The sequence below is a fragment of the Alligator sinensis genome, unplaced genomic scaffold (genome assembly GCF_000455745.1).
Source record: "Alligator sinensis unplaced genomic scaffold, ASM45574v1 scaffold1009_1, whole genome shotgun sequence".
Lineage (NCBI taxonomy): Eukaryota > Metazoa > Chordata > Crocodylia > Alligatoridae > Alligator > Alligator sinensis.
The window spans coordinates 408,302-423,726 of record NW_005842995.1 but is presented as its reverse complement, the minus strand read 5'-3'; the positions used below and the strand labels follow the sequence as shown (position 1 = coordinate 423,726).

Genomic DNA, 15,425 nt, shown 5'->3' with positions numbered 1-15,425 from the left:
AGTGGCACAAATGCATATGTTGCACAAACTATGACATATTAATGGTACCATTTATCATCATGTGCAACAGAAAAGTCTTCAAGCTTTTAAGTATTTGAAGATAGCATATCACTATATATCTGGAGAGCTTGCAAACTAGAACTTTGGCTTGTTGGTCCAGAAGCATAGATGAGGAACAAGAATCCTATAGCGGGAACAGATGTAGTCCTACCTACTGAGTCCATGGGTTTCTAAAACAATCTCCTCTGTTCATATATACTTGATTTATAAGGAAGCAGTACTTTAGTGTGTGTTTTTAGTTATAATTATTACTGGCTAATAATAGTAGTATCACTTTCAACAGTCAGGAGGGGACGCTTACCATTGGAGATCTTGGCCTACTCTGTTGCACTAGGTCCTTGTTCTTTACTGTTGTGAGGATAATACTGTAGTGAGGTTGCTAGGGCAACCCCCCAGCACACACAGTTCCCAGTGCCATTTCCTACCTTGGTCTTCTGCCTTTTCCTCCTCAGATTGAAACCTGAATTCCTCTCTCTCTCAGGCATAGCTCCTCACATGTAAGGTGCTTTTTGTTGCTGCAAGCTTGAATAAATGCCTCTGTTCAACATTAGAAGTTTTTTCCTTCAGTTGCTTAACCTGAACTGACTCCTTAGCTCACTGCCTTTTATAGTTCAAGAAAGAGGTGGAGCCAAAAGTACTCCCACCTGCCACAAATTTTTAAGGGTTCTTTCTAAAATACTGATGTTTCTAGGCACTCTAAACATAATTTCTCAACCCAGTAGAGTCCCATAAGTACTTGAGTACTTGCATCAAGAGTATCAGCTGAACTTCATATGTTGTAAATAAGTAGAGCACAAATACAAGTATTGAAAGGTATATTGAGTTTGCTGCAGCTACTATATCCCACCTGTGAATTGGTAATGACTATTATTGGCTGTTCATAGTTGTAAGCACGCGAATTGGTCAGTTTGGTTTCTTGAGCCCTTTCTTAAAGGCTGGCTTATAAGAGGCAACAGACCTGACTGATTTACAAAGGAAGGTAAAAAATTGGTTGTGTGTTTGTTTTTTTTTAAGCTTTGTAATCTGTAAAGGCAGCCTTAAATGTCCCACTATCAAAATCTGTTTATTTTGGCATGAGAAATAAAGATGCTGTCTACCCTTGAAGACTGTATGACAACCAAGATTAGCAGTGTTCTGATAGTACACGATTTATGACAATGGTACCTGAGAAAAGGTTTTTAGTCAAAGTATGGACAATTGTATGGTTTCAGTATTGCTGCTTAGGTCCAATTATTAGCATACATTTTGAATAAAGGATATAATGTTAGAGATGCAGCCACTCAATCTTCTGTGTTACGGTATTTAATCGCTTAATAAATATCTGGGGTCCTCCAAAACTTGACAATCCTGATATTGTTTTTAAAAAGTGTCTTTTTGTGCGATGTTAAAACAAAGAGTAAATCCAATTTTTAAAAATTACAGGTCAGCCGTAACCACATCTGCTCTTGGATCTTCCCTGACTTCTGAACCCAAATTATTATGCCACCAAATACTTTCTTGCTATTTTTAAAGGAAATCGTTAACACCCAAAATACCAGTGATATTTATTAAGAGCATATTAATATTGAGATAAAGGCAGGGAATTCCAAGATGAACTTCCCAGTAGCACTTTCAATTGCACCAAGCTATAGTTGACATAAGAACTGTCTTTTGACATTTTTTAACTATCATGCATATAGAAGAGTTAAACAACAACTTCTCAGATGCTGTGGCATAGTGGCTCAGGTTTCTTCTATTTGGTGTTTTGGACTGTCCCCCTCGGTAAAGCTGGAAATAAAATGGGTATATAAATTGGTACTATGGGAAGTGAAGAACTGACCTCTCCTGTAAGGTCTGTGTCATTGTATGACCATCTCATTAGACTTAAGCCATATGGGGAAGGAAAACTGCTTAATCCATTATCACTTGGATTCTAGGTATGTATGTAGGCAGGGCTTCTTGCTGTCAGTTTAGGAAGTGCCTTGGCTTGTCTCACACGGCAACACTGAGGGAGCTCAACCATTAGGGTAAAAAGGGAAGGATTTTTTTTCTCCCTAAGGGGGTATTGCTATAAGAAGGTGAAGAAATGCATTCTTTTTCAAGGAGTATTGAATCTATTTTGACAGTTTAGAAGTATGTTTGCTGGTTGAAAATAAATTGCCACATGTCCTTACCTGTGTTGCTCAGAAATTGACAAAGAAGAGTTTTAAATTATTTTTAACTTCTTCATGCTCTTGCCTTTACTTGTTGAAGATAGTGTCATTCCTTTGATTCTCATCAAGGAGAAGAGCAGGAGCAGAGCACTGGGACTGTAAATATTCAAACAAATATTTCACTGAATTCAAGACCAATTCCAGTTTTGTCCAAATGCCTACAAATGTTTTTCATTGTCCCACCTGGATTTTAGGCATGGAGTCTTCTGTACTTTCAGAAAAGACGACAACCCAGCTGTGATCATTTCAGCTTAATTCAGCTGAACAGCTCTAGATGCACACGCTGGGGTGAACTCAGACCGTCTTACAATCCATTTATTTAAGTGCTTAAAATATGCACTGAAAAGCAGACAATACAAGAATAAATGTTTGGTAAAATAAAGCTCAACTCTGTGCCTAGAGCATGTGACATATAACATTTGAAATACAATGATGACCTTGCCGACGCTCCGTGGTTTGCTCTTTCCAACTGGGAGCATTTGAACAATAAAAATGGCCAGGTCTCTTGATGGCTTGTGTTTTGTTTCTTTCCAGTATGCCACCACAGGCTGTTCCCTGACACTCCACCATACAGAAAAGCCGGAACATGAAGACATCTGTGAATATCGGCCGTACTCCTGTCCATGTCCTGGTGCCTCCTGTAAATGGCAGGGCTCTTTGGAAGCAGTAATGTCCCACCTAATGCACGCCCACAAAAGTATCACCACCCTTCAGGGAGAAGACATAGTCTTTCTTGCCACAGACATTAACCTTCCAGGAGCCGTCGACTGGGTCATGATGCAGTCTTGTTTTGGTCATCACTTCATGCTGGTGTTAGAGAAGCAGGAGAAGTATGAGGGTCACCAACAGTTTTTTGCCATCGTGTTGCTCATTGGCACCCGCAAACAAGCAGAGAACTTTGCATACAGACTTGAACTGAATGGGAACCGTCGCAGGTTAACCTGGGAGGCAACACCCCGCTCTATTCATGATGGCGTGGCTGCAGCCATCATGAACAGCGACTGTCTAGTTTTCGATACAGCTATAGCACACCTTTTTGCAGACAATGGAAACCTTGGAATCAATGTGACTATTTCTACATGTTGTCCTTGATCTATTTGTGTAGTTAGTGAAACCTAGGGTTGTCTGGACATAGCGCTTTACATTTACTAAGGGTTTTTTAATGGTATTCAACTATGTCTTCATATATATTAGAGCTCCTAATTAGCCAACATTTTTAACAACCGTCTCTTTGGATTTAAAGTCATGGTTAACCAGACAAGATGAGCAAGTGTGTCCTGTTAGTAATCTAAGCAGAAAGAGGGTTTTTAAAATTCATGGATGCTTTTTTGAAGATTTCTATCCCCTTTTTACAAAAAGCTCCATTGGATATGGCTTTTTAAAAGATCTGAGGGTCTGAGTTGCCCTCCAGTCTGCAACCAAAACTTGGGTTAGCAGGAATTCACCAAGGGTAAAACAAATGCCTCTTGAGACATACAGCTTCAGTTTTGAGACCTGTGAGATACTGACTCAGAAAGGAATGCAAGGTACTTTGGTGCAGGTTCCCTTGCTGCTCCAATTCCCTTTTCTTTATTTTCTAAAATGTTTTTGAAATGAAGAAAGAGGAGAGAAGAAGGGTACTGGATAACTTGCTGCATCTTTAAAGGCCTGATCCTGCAGTGTTGAGTCTCTTCAGCTTCCACTCACTTCAGCTATTTGAATGTACCCAGCACACTGCCCAGAGAGCCCAGTATCAGGTGCCAATTAAGCAGGAGACACTATCTAATAGCTCTCAAACAGCTAGGAGTTTATAATATATAGATATATTCAGGCTGTTTACATGTGGCTTTCCCTGGAGACATACTTGATTATTGCTATTGTAAAAGACTGATTAGAATAATATAGTGAAAGCTTTATGGCCAGTGTCATGTCATTTGCTATTTAAGTTTTGTTGCCATATTTACTTTAGTTTTTTAATAAATATTTTGCAAAAACAGCATCAAGTGGCCTGTTTGATGGAAGCACCCACATCAATCAAGGTTTGTATTTACGGGAGTAGCCTTTTCACATCCTTTGCCCTCCCTATACCTGAAAGTTTTCCTCTGTGATAATTTGAGTCAACACATGCTTAACTGTTATCAACATTTTATCTAAATCACAACAGAAGAAAAGAGAATACTTTATGGACAGACTTGGTATACTTCCTACATGTAGAGCTTCCTCAGCAGGAGTTAATGGTTTTTAGCTTATAGGATTAGATCTAAAGCTGCATCACATAGTTAAGCTACAAAGATAAAGCAGCCGAACAAGCACATGTAGGTCTTTAGAGATCAGGCACTATTCTTATGGGAAGTGAGTTTTTGTAACAGTACAGCTGTGACCAAAAAAAGACGGCATCTTCTTTCTGCTTTAAAATGGGGGTGGGCATGGATACCTGAAAGAAAAGTGTGAGTTGCTCCTTAAGGAAGCAAACTTAAAACATTTTCAGATACAGTCTTACCAATGTGATGCCCTAATAGCTATGTGGAAGATTGCATACAGAAAAGACTAGCCATGAAGTAGCACAGTAACAGAGCAGAGGAACCATCTAATATAAATTTGGAAATATATAAAAACCATACATTAAGATATCTTTATAATCATACTTAACTGATAACAGTGAAGCCATGTCAGAACAGGCCTCAGCTGCAAAAGTGCACAAGTCTATGCCACTATAGCTTCAGTGTTAATGGTACTTAATCTAGCTTGTGTAAAGTGATCCCAGGTACCCCAGTTCTCACTAGAAAAGAAATTATTATTTATTCTATGGACAAGATGAATTGCAAAATGTTCAGAGACTGACATTCTGCAAGACCTCACAGGCTAAAGCAAGAGTCATGGCTGTGCCTTGGGTTAGCTCTGTCCATTTAAGCAAGTTATTTAACCACCATGGATGGCTGCTTGGAGACATCAAAAAAAAACCCCCAAAAAACAAATGCACTTTACCAGAAGAAGCACCACATTACTTCAACCCAGCTTTTCAGTATCTGTAAAGATTGGGTGCTTCAGCAGAGCTTTTTGGCACTTTTAGCTAAAGCTGATTTAACCAGCTATTAGATAAAAGCCCCACTAAAGCAACCTCTTCTTTACAGACATTGGGCAGGCCAGGTTGAAGCAACGTGCTGCCTCTCCTGGGCATGCACAGGGCTCAGCACAGGAACGCACTGAATTTAAAGTAAAGCACTGGTTTGTTTGGGGGGTTTTGGGGAGGGGGGGTTGTTTGTTTTTTATATGTCTGCAAACACCCTATGGGCCCGAGGTTATCTATGTTTGCAATCAAAAGTGTGATTGCAGCATTGACATACTCTGTTTCCCCATGTTTAAAAAGAAAATATTTCCATAGTTTGTTTTGAGGTTCCCTGTTTCTAAAGCCCTAATAAATTAAAATTATTATATAAAACTTTTACTACTTGCTCTTATACCAATTATCAGTTGCACATACAGTTCCACTTGCAGATCAAATATTTGAAGAATTTTCTTTCACTCATTTGCCAAGGTCAGACTTCAAATTCTTTGGCATCTGTAAAAGTTGATCCCACTGAAATCACCTACAACAATACACAAAGGGATGTCATCAGACATTTTTAATCAGTAAGCTGAAGTCAAGAATTAAGGCTCTAGAAGGTTGAGTAATGGTAAATTCATTCAAAGCTTCTTGTACCATGTTTTATTTGCAACAAATCTAAATGTGGATACATTTTAGGATCCACAGGCTGCCTTCACTGCATTGATAGTTTCAGCTCAAGCTCAGCTCCTATCCCCACAAAAATCTGTACCTCAGGGTTAGCACTGTGTTCAAGTCAAGCTAACTAACCCCAAGGGATGTGGAAGGTCAATCCAACATTTTCCAGCTGGAGGTCATATACATGGGCACATTAATCCATATTTAGACTCATAAAAGCTACAATCCATAGGTTCTGTGCACCCCCAGCTGCCATGGCAGTCAGTGTAGCTTTGGGTGATCAACTTTGAAATTCAGGCCCCTGATTTAGGTTTGAAAGGTTTGCTCTAAGACATTAAGCCTTGGGAAGGTGTCTCTTATTTGAGGGATAAAATCTGCCCCTGCACTGCCAGAAGGGGCATCAAGCCCTCTCCTCCCCCCACACTGCTACTATACTAGCCTATTAATTTCAGTAACAGCTACAGCTCTTCTGTGCCCCTCACTGGACTGGATTTTGGACATTGGACTCATTTAAGTTTTGTTTCAACAATTCCAGTCCAAAGGGCAGTCTCAATGGCAGAACATTAAGGTCTGATGCAAGTTGTTCTGCCTTCTGCTTTTCTTCAGTAACCAACCCCCCTAAAACCAGCTGAAGGCAGAGTTTATCACTACTGATGTAAAAGTGAAGTCACTGGGACAGTCTTTTTTACCAGTGGTGAGAAATCAATAGGCTTGCATGGGTGTGTGAAAGACACCTGGAGGCTCCAAATGCTGTATAAATGCAGCAGCTTGAAGAACAACTCAGCAGCTATTACTTCAGTCACTCTGCTGGTAGATCACTCAGTAACTCGGATGTTCTGCAGTGTGGTTGCTTTTGCTATACTGCAGTGACTGAAGCTCTTAGGCACAACTCAGCTAGTTTATACTGGTTAGCAATTGAGATACCACAGCACAAAGCTCACTTTGCTCTTCCCTTGAGCTAACTAGCAGTAAAAACCTTTCATCATAGTGAAAGCCTTTTATTATACTATGCTATACAAACCTTTAATTCTCACAACACTCATGCATGTTGTACAATAGTTCACAAGCAGCATATTTTTAAAACAACTGCAGCTGACCTTTCACTTGTATTTCTAACTTGGTTAGTAGCTGTTTTTCCAGATCCAAAGGGCTGTAGTATAGATTATTTTGTGAGGAAATAAACAGTACATTTGCGTTGAAGATTACACTACACTATTTGAAAGTGGAACTCAGAATTAGTAGCAGCGGGGAAAAGTTGATTGCATATTGATAAGAGAGCAAATTCCTTCAGAAATTCAATAGTAATGACTGGATTGATCAAAATAATAATCCCAAGGTCAGGAAGGCATCCCTAATGAGGCTGAATAAATGTAATAGCTGCTAATTATAGTAGCCTTAGTTCACAACATTAGCAACTGCTTGGGAAGATTCAGCTCTAACTGAGCAAAAGATCTCTAGCCTTAAGGGAACCTCTTGAAGATGCAATTCTGTTGTATCCTTGTCAATTTGCCTTAATGCCATTATAGTGGCAAAGTAACTTTTACATTCTATACTAGCAATTACTTCCTTGAATATCATCATTCTGGAGCTGGAATTTTGTAACGAAACTGTTTATACCTAGTGCCCAAGTTGTAGGCATCACCTTTGCACACACACTTCAGAAATGAACCTCCCCTCTGCTTCTCCATCCCACTAGCACAAATGCCACTTTTTTCCCCATAATCCCCCATGCAAGACTCTGCCCCTTCCAAACCCCTGAGATAGCGATCACCTCCCTCCCCCAACATCTCGGTAGACCCCATGACCCTTTATCCAGACCACACTTAAAGCCTCCCTCACTTTGACTCAACATATACTCACAGTTCTCTTGATAACTAATAACCAGGTGTAGCAGGGACAGCTAACTAGATCAGCTAACTAGATTTCAAAACTTGCTGTCATTATTGTGTAGACCTATTTATATGGAGCTGGCTCCAACACAACTGGTTCTGTAAGAACAGATAATGCTGTTTTAACCATGTCCTCCTGGCTCCCCTCGTCCCCCCACAAAGGTGTACATTAACTGATTTAAAAAACTGCATGAGATAGACATCTAATTCCCACTGAAGTTAATAGGAATCTGAATCCCTAGTGTGCTTACCTACTGCTCCAGCAGGGTTTTAAAATCTGTTTAGCAGAACTTATTCTGCTCATGGCCATGAGAAAGACTAAACCTGTTTTGGTTATTTTGTGTGCAACCATCAAACACTGCTTTTTTTCTTTACACAGTGGTATCTGTCTGTCTCTGTTCCTCCCTCCAGTGCCAATGTTCTTATTTATATATATTAGGGCTATCCAACTATTCAGCAGCCAGAGGCTGTATGCTATGTGGGCCACATCAATCGGAGCTGCACACCTCAGGGACCATACTAATGCAAGCGGTGGGCCCCTAGACAGCCCTTGCTGCTGCACCACACACAGAAACCACTGTCTGCTGCACTACATGTAGGTGACACCCCACCCGTGATGCACCATGAGTGTGGGCAGCCCCCCACCTGTACTTCATGTGCTAGTGGACCCTGTCTCAGCTCCCTGCACTACAGGATGTGCCAGCTACCCCTTGGCAGAGAGGGAGCCCAAAGCCCCAGCAGCTGCTGCAGCAGAGAAGGAAGCCCAGGGGCCTCAGTTTAACTCCTCATGGGCCACATGTGGCACGAAGGCTGTGTTTCACAGTCCAGATTTATATGACAGCAGGATCCAGAATCTTCAGTCAGGAGCGGGAGCCCACTGTATTACAAGCAGAAAGCAGTAAGGTTCCAATTTTTGCTTTCTCCGACCCAACATCAGCATCACCTCTATGGGCTGAAGGAACGTGCATAGGACTGAAAATAGCTGTTAGGAATCTATTGTTTTTGTTTATCTAGATCTACAAAACTGATAGACATAAAACTAAAGAAGGCCTCTATGTGATCTTAAGGGCCTGAACCTCCTGGATAATGCCCCTTGATCATTTTACTTAAATGCAAAATTTAAATAAATATGTGGAGGTTCAGGTTGTGTGTACGCTCTTCAGCATTTATCTTCCATGGGGTGTGGCTAGGGAGGCAGTGGAAAATAACAGTATTGCCTCCAGTTGCCTCTGCATTTATGTTCTTATCAGGTCTCTTTCATAATGCCCATCCTGAGGGCCGAGTTCTGACTTCCCAAAGGAGGGGGTGTCATCTGACTTTGATAAGCAATGTTTGAGTTTAGCTTCTAGACTATGATAGGATGGCTGGCTTTTGACTCCTTGGCAAGTACTCTAGTTACATATCCAATTTGACAAGTAGTGTGATTTTAAAATAGGAAAATGCAGATCCACTTATAATCAACACAGTTCTCACACTTACTGTTTCAAATTGTTCACAGCATTTAAAGAAATAGCAGAGCACTTGTGCATTGCCAATAACAGTTCCAAAGCAAGTGACTATAAAGTCAGTCATCTTCTTTAAATGTATTATTTTACTCCTGTTTTCCAGCAAGTGGAAGTTTTCCCTCCACCATTCCTCTTTGTGGTACCCTGTTTTTTTGCTTTGACAAACATCCAATTCCAGAGTTGTTTAAAGCCCTCACTAAAAATTGATACAAGTACCAAGAATATCTACTGTACATTCTGACAGTTACCTCATTCATGTAGTCATGAAGGACATCAGCACAGGGACTAGTGTCTCTGTATTGCACCTGTCCTTCTCAGTCAGTTCCCAGCTTGGTATTTGGGAGGTGTGGGGGACACATACCAATTTTACACAGGGCTGTCAATGGATATGTGCTACCTTTTAACCATAATAGAGATAGCTCCTTTAACGATAACCAAATGCAATCTATAGGAGAGAGGAATTTTGCACCTTCCTCAGCTCTGACATACGTGAACTGGAATGCAAACCTTCTGATCAAACAAGAAGCGTTAGCCAGGTACTACTGAGAGGTTTTGAATCCTTCTCTCAGCGCAATCTGTAAGATGTGTCTCATGACAATCTTTATTATTCTTGAAATATTTCTTCCTTACTAATATTTGGCTTCCTACCTGGAATTGTTAGAGTCCCTTCTTTCCCTTGAGGAGGCAAAAGGCACCAAATACTTAACCCAGCTGCCAGAGTGTAACTGGACAAGTGAATGAGCAGGGCCATAGTACCTATGTCTTATTCTGGCCCTGGTAGAGAAGAGGAATTGCCATCAGTTTTCGAAGGCAGTGGGTATGTATCAGATACTCAATGGCAACGGTACAGAACCTTCATGAACAACACAGAGCTAGAAGCAGGGTGGAAACTGAAAAAAGCAAGCAAGGGGAAGGAGGACATTTAAAAGCAGGTTAGGACACTGCAGTCAAGTACTGCCACTCTTTCAGCAGGTGTTTACCTTTCTAGGAAAGAAGAGAAAGGGCTCTAGCGAACTAGGCAATGGCATTTTGCTGCCACACCTGGACAGAACAAATGAAAACTCTCTGAGAAGAAATGATGTAATGTATGGACTGACAGTCCTTATAAGCAACTTATCTTGGGAAGAATGCTCAAACTGAACTTAATTATTATTTGTTTTCAGTAACACTCCTCAGGAAGAGAGAGAGTCTGAACAGTAACCAGGCACTTTTCCTGGATGAAGCCTTTGTTGTCTAGGGAACACTCCTCTTTCACTCAGGATTAATGGAGATCAAGTGAGGGGAAACAAATAGGAGAGGTTCTGGCCAGGAGAATCTGAAGTAGTCTGGAAGCTGGCCAAGAGGAGGGAGAGGGTAAGAGGCATACTAGTATGCAGGAGATAACTTACCTGTGATTGAGTCACTCCCCAACCATCATTGTGATATCAAAGAGTAGAAAAAAGGTTAGGATTACCCCAACTTGTGTGGACAGACAGACAATATCTAGTTTTATCAGATTCTCTGCAAGGAAATGTTTACTAGCGTAAAACGTCAGCCACATGCAACCTGCTCCTAGGCACATGTTTGCTTTCCAGAGCAGCTGGAAAGACCATAAATAATATCAAGAGATATTATTAGAGACCTCCATACCATAATGATGCATGTTATGTGCCAAAGCCCCTCTCTGTAGTCAATGTGCCTCAGGTCCAATGCAAGGCACAGCAAGTAAATGCTAGCAAGACGGATCCTGGAAATCTGGTCCAAGTCATCTACACACGCTGAACCTCTAACACAGCTGCTCATTTGTGTGCCTGCATAAGACCAACATGTTCAGTCAGCTGCATTTCTGCCATGTGGAAGGTGAGCAAAATTGAGTTCTCTCTCAGATCAAGATGACAGCAATTCAGATTGCTCACAGCTTGGGATCAAAAACCTCTTCAACAGCCACAGAAAAAAACATAATTTGGAAAAAAAGGCCTTTTTGCCAATAAGTCTCCAATCAAGGCAGGATCTAAGAATGAGCATCTTCTGCCAGAGACTAGCCAGTGGAGGGAAGGTTACCCACCAAATAAGAACAAACAACATGTCAAGGTCTAAACTGCAATGAGGGAAACAACTGTGTGGGAAACATATGTTTCAGTGGTCCTTATTATTGTCGCCATTATTATTGGGTCATAATATTTCTATTGTAAACTACTGTTCAGGTTAGAGTCTAGTAATGATACATACAATAGAGAGCTTGGCTTATTCCGCTTAGCAAAACAAAAGCTGAAGGGGGCTATGATCACACAATTACCATAATACACTGGGAGGAAGCAAACATATCTAAAAGCTAGACCAGGTTGTCCCAAGATCCAGCCCCTGGTGCTGGCTCTGGATTGTGACTGTATCCTCATGCTTCATGCAGTGCATGTCATAACCTGTGCACAGAGCCCAGGACATGCACTGCATGCAGCATCCACATGGGGCTAGCCCGGAAGCCCCCATCCCCACATGCCAGGTCCAGTGGGACTACATTGCAGGCAGCACCCATTCCAGCTGGTCTGAGGCAAGCACCACATGCAGCAAGAGCCCCAGAGTGCAGCCAGAGATGACACTAGATCTGGCACGTGAGGAACAGGGGTTCGTGGGTCCCCGACTCTAGCTGGTCCAGGACTGTTATACACAGTGTCTGCTCCAGCCAGTATGAGACTTAACACTGCATGTAGTGCCCAGCCTGGACTGGTCAGAGTGGGTGCCACATGTGACAGTCCTGGATTGGCCTGGATCCAGCATGCATGGGGGGACATGGCCTGGTTCCATGCCACTCACCTAGCCCATGGGCCAGATGAATCTGACATCCCAAGCTAAACAACAGTGTTGGCACAGGAGCAAATACATTAGGTTGGAAATTGGAAAGTGACTTCTAACAGACAGAGCAGGATTACTGTATTCCAATAGGAGTAATAAGGAGAAGAAGTTCAAGTGGTTTGATAAAGCTCTTGTTTAAATGCAAGAATGTGTGATACATTTGCCTGAGACAACAGAGGACTGGACTTCATAACCTGGAAGACCCTATCCAGTCCTCTGGGGTCTCCTGTAGTTCATGGTAGTGCCCTGCCAACTGAACCAGCCTTCCACTAAGGGCTGTAAGTAGAGCTGGTCTGTTTGACAAGTTTACATATGGGAGAGGGTGCAGGGGGGTGATCGAAATTCATAACAAATTATGAATGCTTTCCCTGTTTGTCAACTAGTTTTGGTAAGACTATAGTTCACTGCTGTTTAGTTGTTTTCCTCCCTCCCTCCAATCAGCATACCTCCCTCATTTCCAGTGTCTGCCAACTAAACACTCCCCGTAGAGACTAGCAGTTAAGAAGCCTTCCCAGAGACTGCAGTGCTTAACAGATGCTAGGAAGTGCAAGAGAACAGTATAAACCATATCGCTGGTAAGCTTCCTTGTGTGCGGACAGCACCACGCAACAACGCCAGCCTGAGAGGAGAGCGCGCTAGGCCAGCATTCTGCCCCGCCCGCCCAGACAGCCAGCAGAGACCGCTGTCTCCAGACTCCCCCCGGCACAACTCCGGTGACACCCATCAGGGATGACTCGTTCCCTCGGCTAACCAAACAGAAGGTAACACAGTGCCTCTCTCAGGGATGCTGACAAAGGATGACTGAACGTCTCCCCCCAGTCACTGCCTTCAGTATTACAGACCAGGTCACACTAGGGCTCTTCATCTTCTCAAGTTCAGGTTCGAAAAGCCAGAGCTCACTGCAGAGGCAGGGCCAGGATCGTCCAGGAGAAACTGCACCTGCTGTGTGCGTCCGGCCAGCACCTTAGGCTCGGGCACCTCTCGTCAGACGGACGCTGCCCCCGGGACAATGCCACCTCTTAGTGCCCCGGGGGTTTGTGACTATGGAAAAAGAGCAGAGCCATTGTTTTTTGTGGCAGCGGCCGGCCCGGCAAGCACAGCCTTACCGGCGCCTCTTCACAACGAGTAACACAGGCTTGCAGCCGAGGGGCTTCCCGCCAGGCCTGCACCTGGCCCTTTAAATCTCCGGGGGGAGAGGGGGAGGCTTGGAACGTCCCTAGACGCGGTCTCCATGGAGACCAGCAACATTCCGCTTCCCGGGGAGAGCAGCCAGGTGCGGCGCCAGCGCCGGGGGCAGGCGGGGCACATGGGGCGCGAAGGCTGGCGCGCAGCTGGAGCTGCCCGGCCCAGCCCGCGTCCGAGCTGCGATGGGGGCGGAGCCGCCCTGGATCCCGGCGCTGCTGATGCCTCTGTCCCTGAGCACGTGGGACCGAGGCGGGCGAGGCCGCTCCAGCCCGGGCTCCCCTGTGTGTGGACACCCCTGCAGGCGGCCCGCTGCCCTCAGCTGACTGCTGGCGGGGGAGGGTAGTCGCGGCTGCTCTCCGTGCCGCAGCCCGAGGGGCAGCAGGGATCAGGCGGGCAGGGTAACCTCTCCCTGGCTGCTCCCCCGGCACACAGTGACTGGGAGCCCCCGGGCAGGGCCTGGACTGGCGGGGTCGTGTTGCCTTTTAGTTCTCCAGGCCTGAACCGTGACTGCCCCACCAACATCTGAGCCGCTCGAAGTGTAACCTGTAACAAGTCTTATTTTGCACAAAGCATCTCCGAGGAGCGGCTGTCTAGCATTTAACAGCAGAACAGAGGACGGGGCGAGAACCTTTCCTGCTGCCAGAGCGCCTGGCGGGAGTGTTTGCATTGGGCTTGTTCAGTTCTCACGGACTTACCAGAAGGCGTCCTCAGTTCTTGGCTAGTTTCGCTGCCTCCACGTTCCAGTCCTTCCCTGAGACTCAACACGTCCACTTCTAGCCACTGTTTTTTCTCCTTTTGTTCTAGTTCAGTCTTTATGCTCATTCAGTCCCTGCACAAATGGCCACCCTAGGTGCCAGTGATGGGACAGGAATGCATGGCCACACCCACTTGGAAATAGGCAGAGTTCAGGAAACTATACAAGCAACAAAACAAGCAAGTCAATGGAGCACTTCCTTTCTACAGAAAGAGGAAAATTGGATGCCTCTATAGATAAGGCTGGATGTTACAAACAAGGGCCATTAGTGAAACCATAAATGCTGTCCAGGGAAATGTGTTCCCCCTGCAGGCTGATCATGCTGTCTTTTCAACTTGCTTAGCTCATCGGAACACAAGAGTTCAGGAAGGAGGGAAACAGCTGGCAGTACAGAGGTGGAACCAGAGAGCAGCTTCCGGGAAGGGGCCACAGAACAGGCACCTCCAGCCTCAGGTACTCTGAAGCCCCATCCTTGTTGGGCACTGGGGTTGTAGCTATAATACACATACAGGACAAGAAAAAAAATCAAGTCACATAGGACAGAACAGAGAATAGTCAGGGAAGGAAAGAAATACCCCACAAAAAGAACTTTGGTACAACTGGAGTTATTCAGCAGTAGTCATTGCACTTTAAATTCATACCTGCACTTCATTTCAGTGGGTACTGAGAAATAAGGTATAGCAACGAGCAAACATTTCAGTTTTGGACACCTTAAATTTGACACATCTTTGTGTGAGAATCCAAATATCGGGCTGATTTTTCTAAAGCTAGTGAACATACACTGTTCCCATTGCCATCACTTAGTCACCCAACTAAAGTTAGATGTAGAAACTAAGCTTGAAAATGTTAGCCTCAGTAATCTGATGTGTGGAGTAGGACAGGAGCAATGGTCAAGCAGGGAAGGAAATATGGTCACCACTCTTTGAATCAGTGAAGAAATGGAGTAGACTGTGTTTCCTATCTAAGAGAGGGCTTTTGGTGTGGCGTTTATAGTCCCTTCAGTAAATAAATATGATGTTGATTTAATTTATATGCATCTTTACTAATCATTTTGTCTCCCAGAGCAAATCCAAATTTTGCTCATTTATTCGTGTATGGATAGAGTCTAGGTTAAATGCTAGCAATATTTATGTGCAACAGGTACTGAAGATCATCGCATACTGCCAGGAGGAATTACAAAAGAAAGTTCTTCCTTGTCATTAAATACATTAAGCAGGTAAGAAAGGGCCTTTGTTTGACCAGTACAACTGTCATTTGGAATCAGTGAAATTATTTCCATTGATTTCAATGGAAGCTGAATCGGGCTCCTGC

The 15,425-nt window shown here is 43.6% G+C and overlaps 2 protein-coding genes across 2 annotated transcripts in view; both read left to right on the top strand.

The window, feature by feature from the left end:
* Positions 1 to 3,715, top strand: part of SIAH2 (siah E3 ubiquitin protein ligase 2) — a gene marked incomplete at its 5' end in the record, with an annotated part of 15,735 nt that extends 12,020 nt beyond the window's left edge. The window contains one exon of the mRNA XM_025192991.1: positions 2,787 to 3,715. Within this exon, the coding sequence (XP_025048776.1) occupies positions 2,787 to 3,344 (558 nt within the window). The remainder of the gene's footprint in view (positions 1 to 2,786) is intronic.
* A 532-nt stretch (positions 3,716 to 4,247) lies between these two features.
* Positions 4,248 to 15,425, top strand: part of ERICH6 (glutamate rich 6) — a gene marked incomplete at its 5' end in the record, with an annotated part of 36,819 nt that continues 25,641 nt past the window's right edge. Inside the window, 3 exons of the mRNA XM_025192990.1 lie at positions 4,248 to 4,270; positions 14,458 to 14,567; positions 15,255 to 15,330. Of these exons, the coding sequence (XP_025048775.1) occupies positions 4,248 to 4,270; positions 14,458 to 14,567; positions 15,255 to 15,330 (209 nt within the window). The remainder of the gene's footprint in view (positions 4,271 to 14,457; positions 14,568 to 15,254; positions 15,331 to 15,425) is intronic.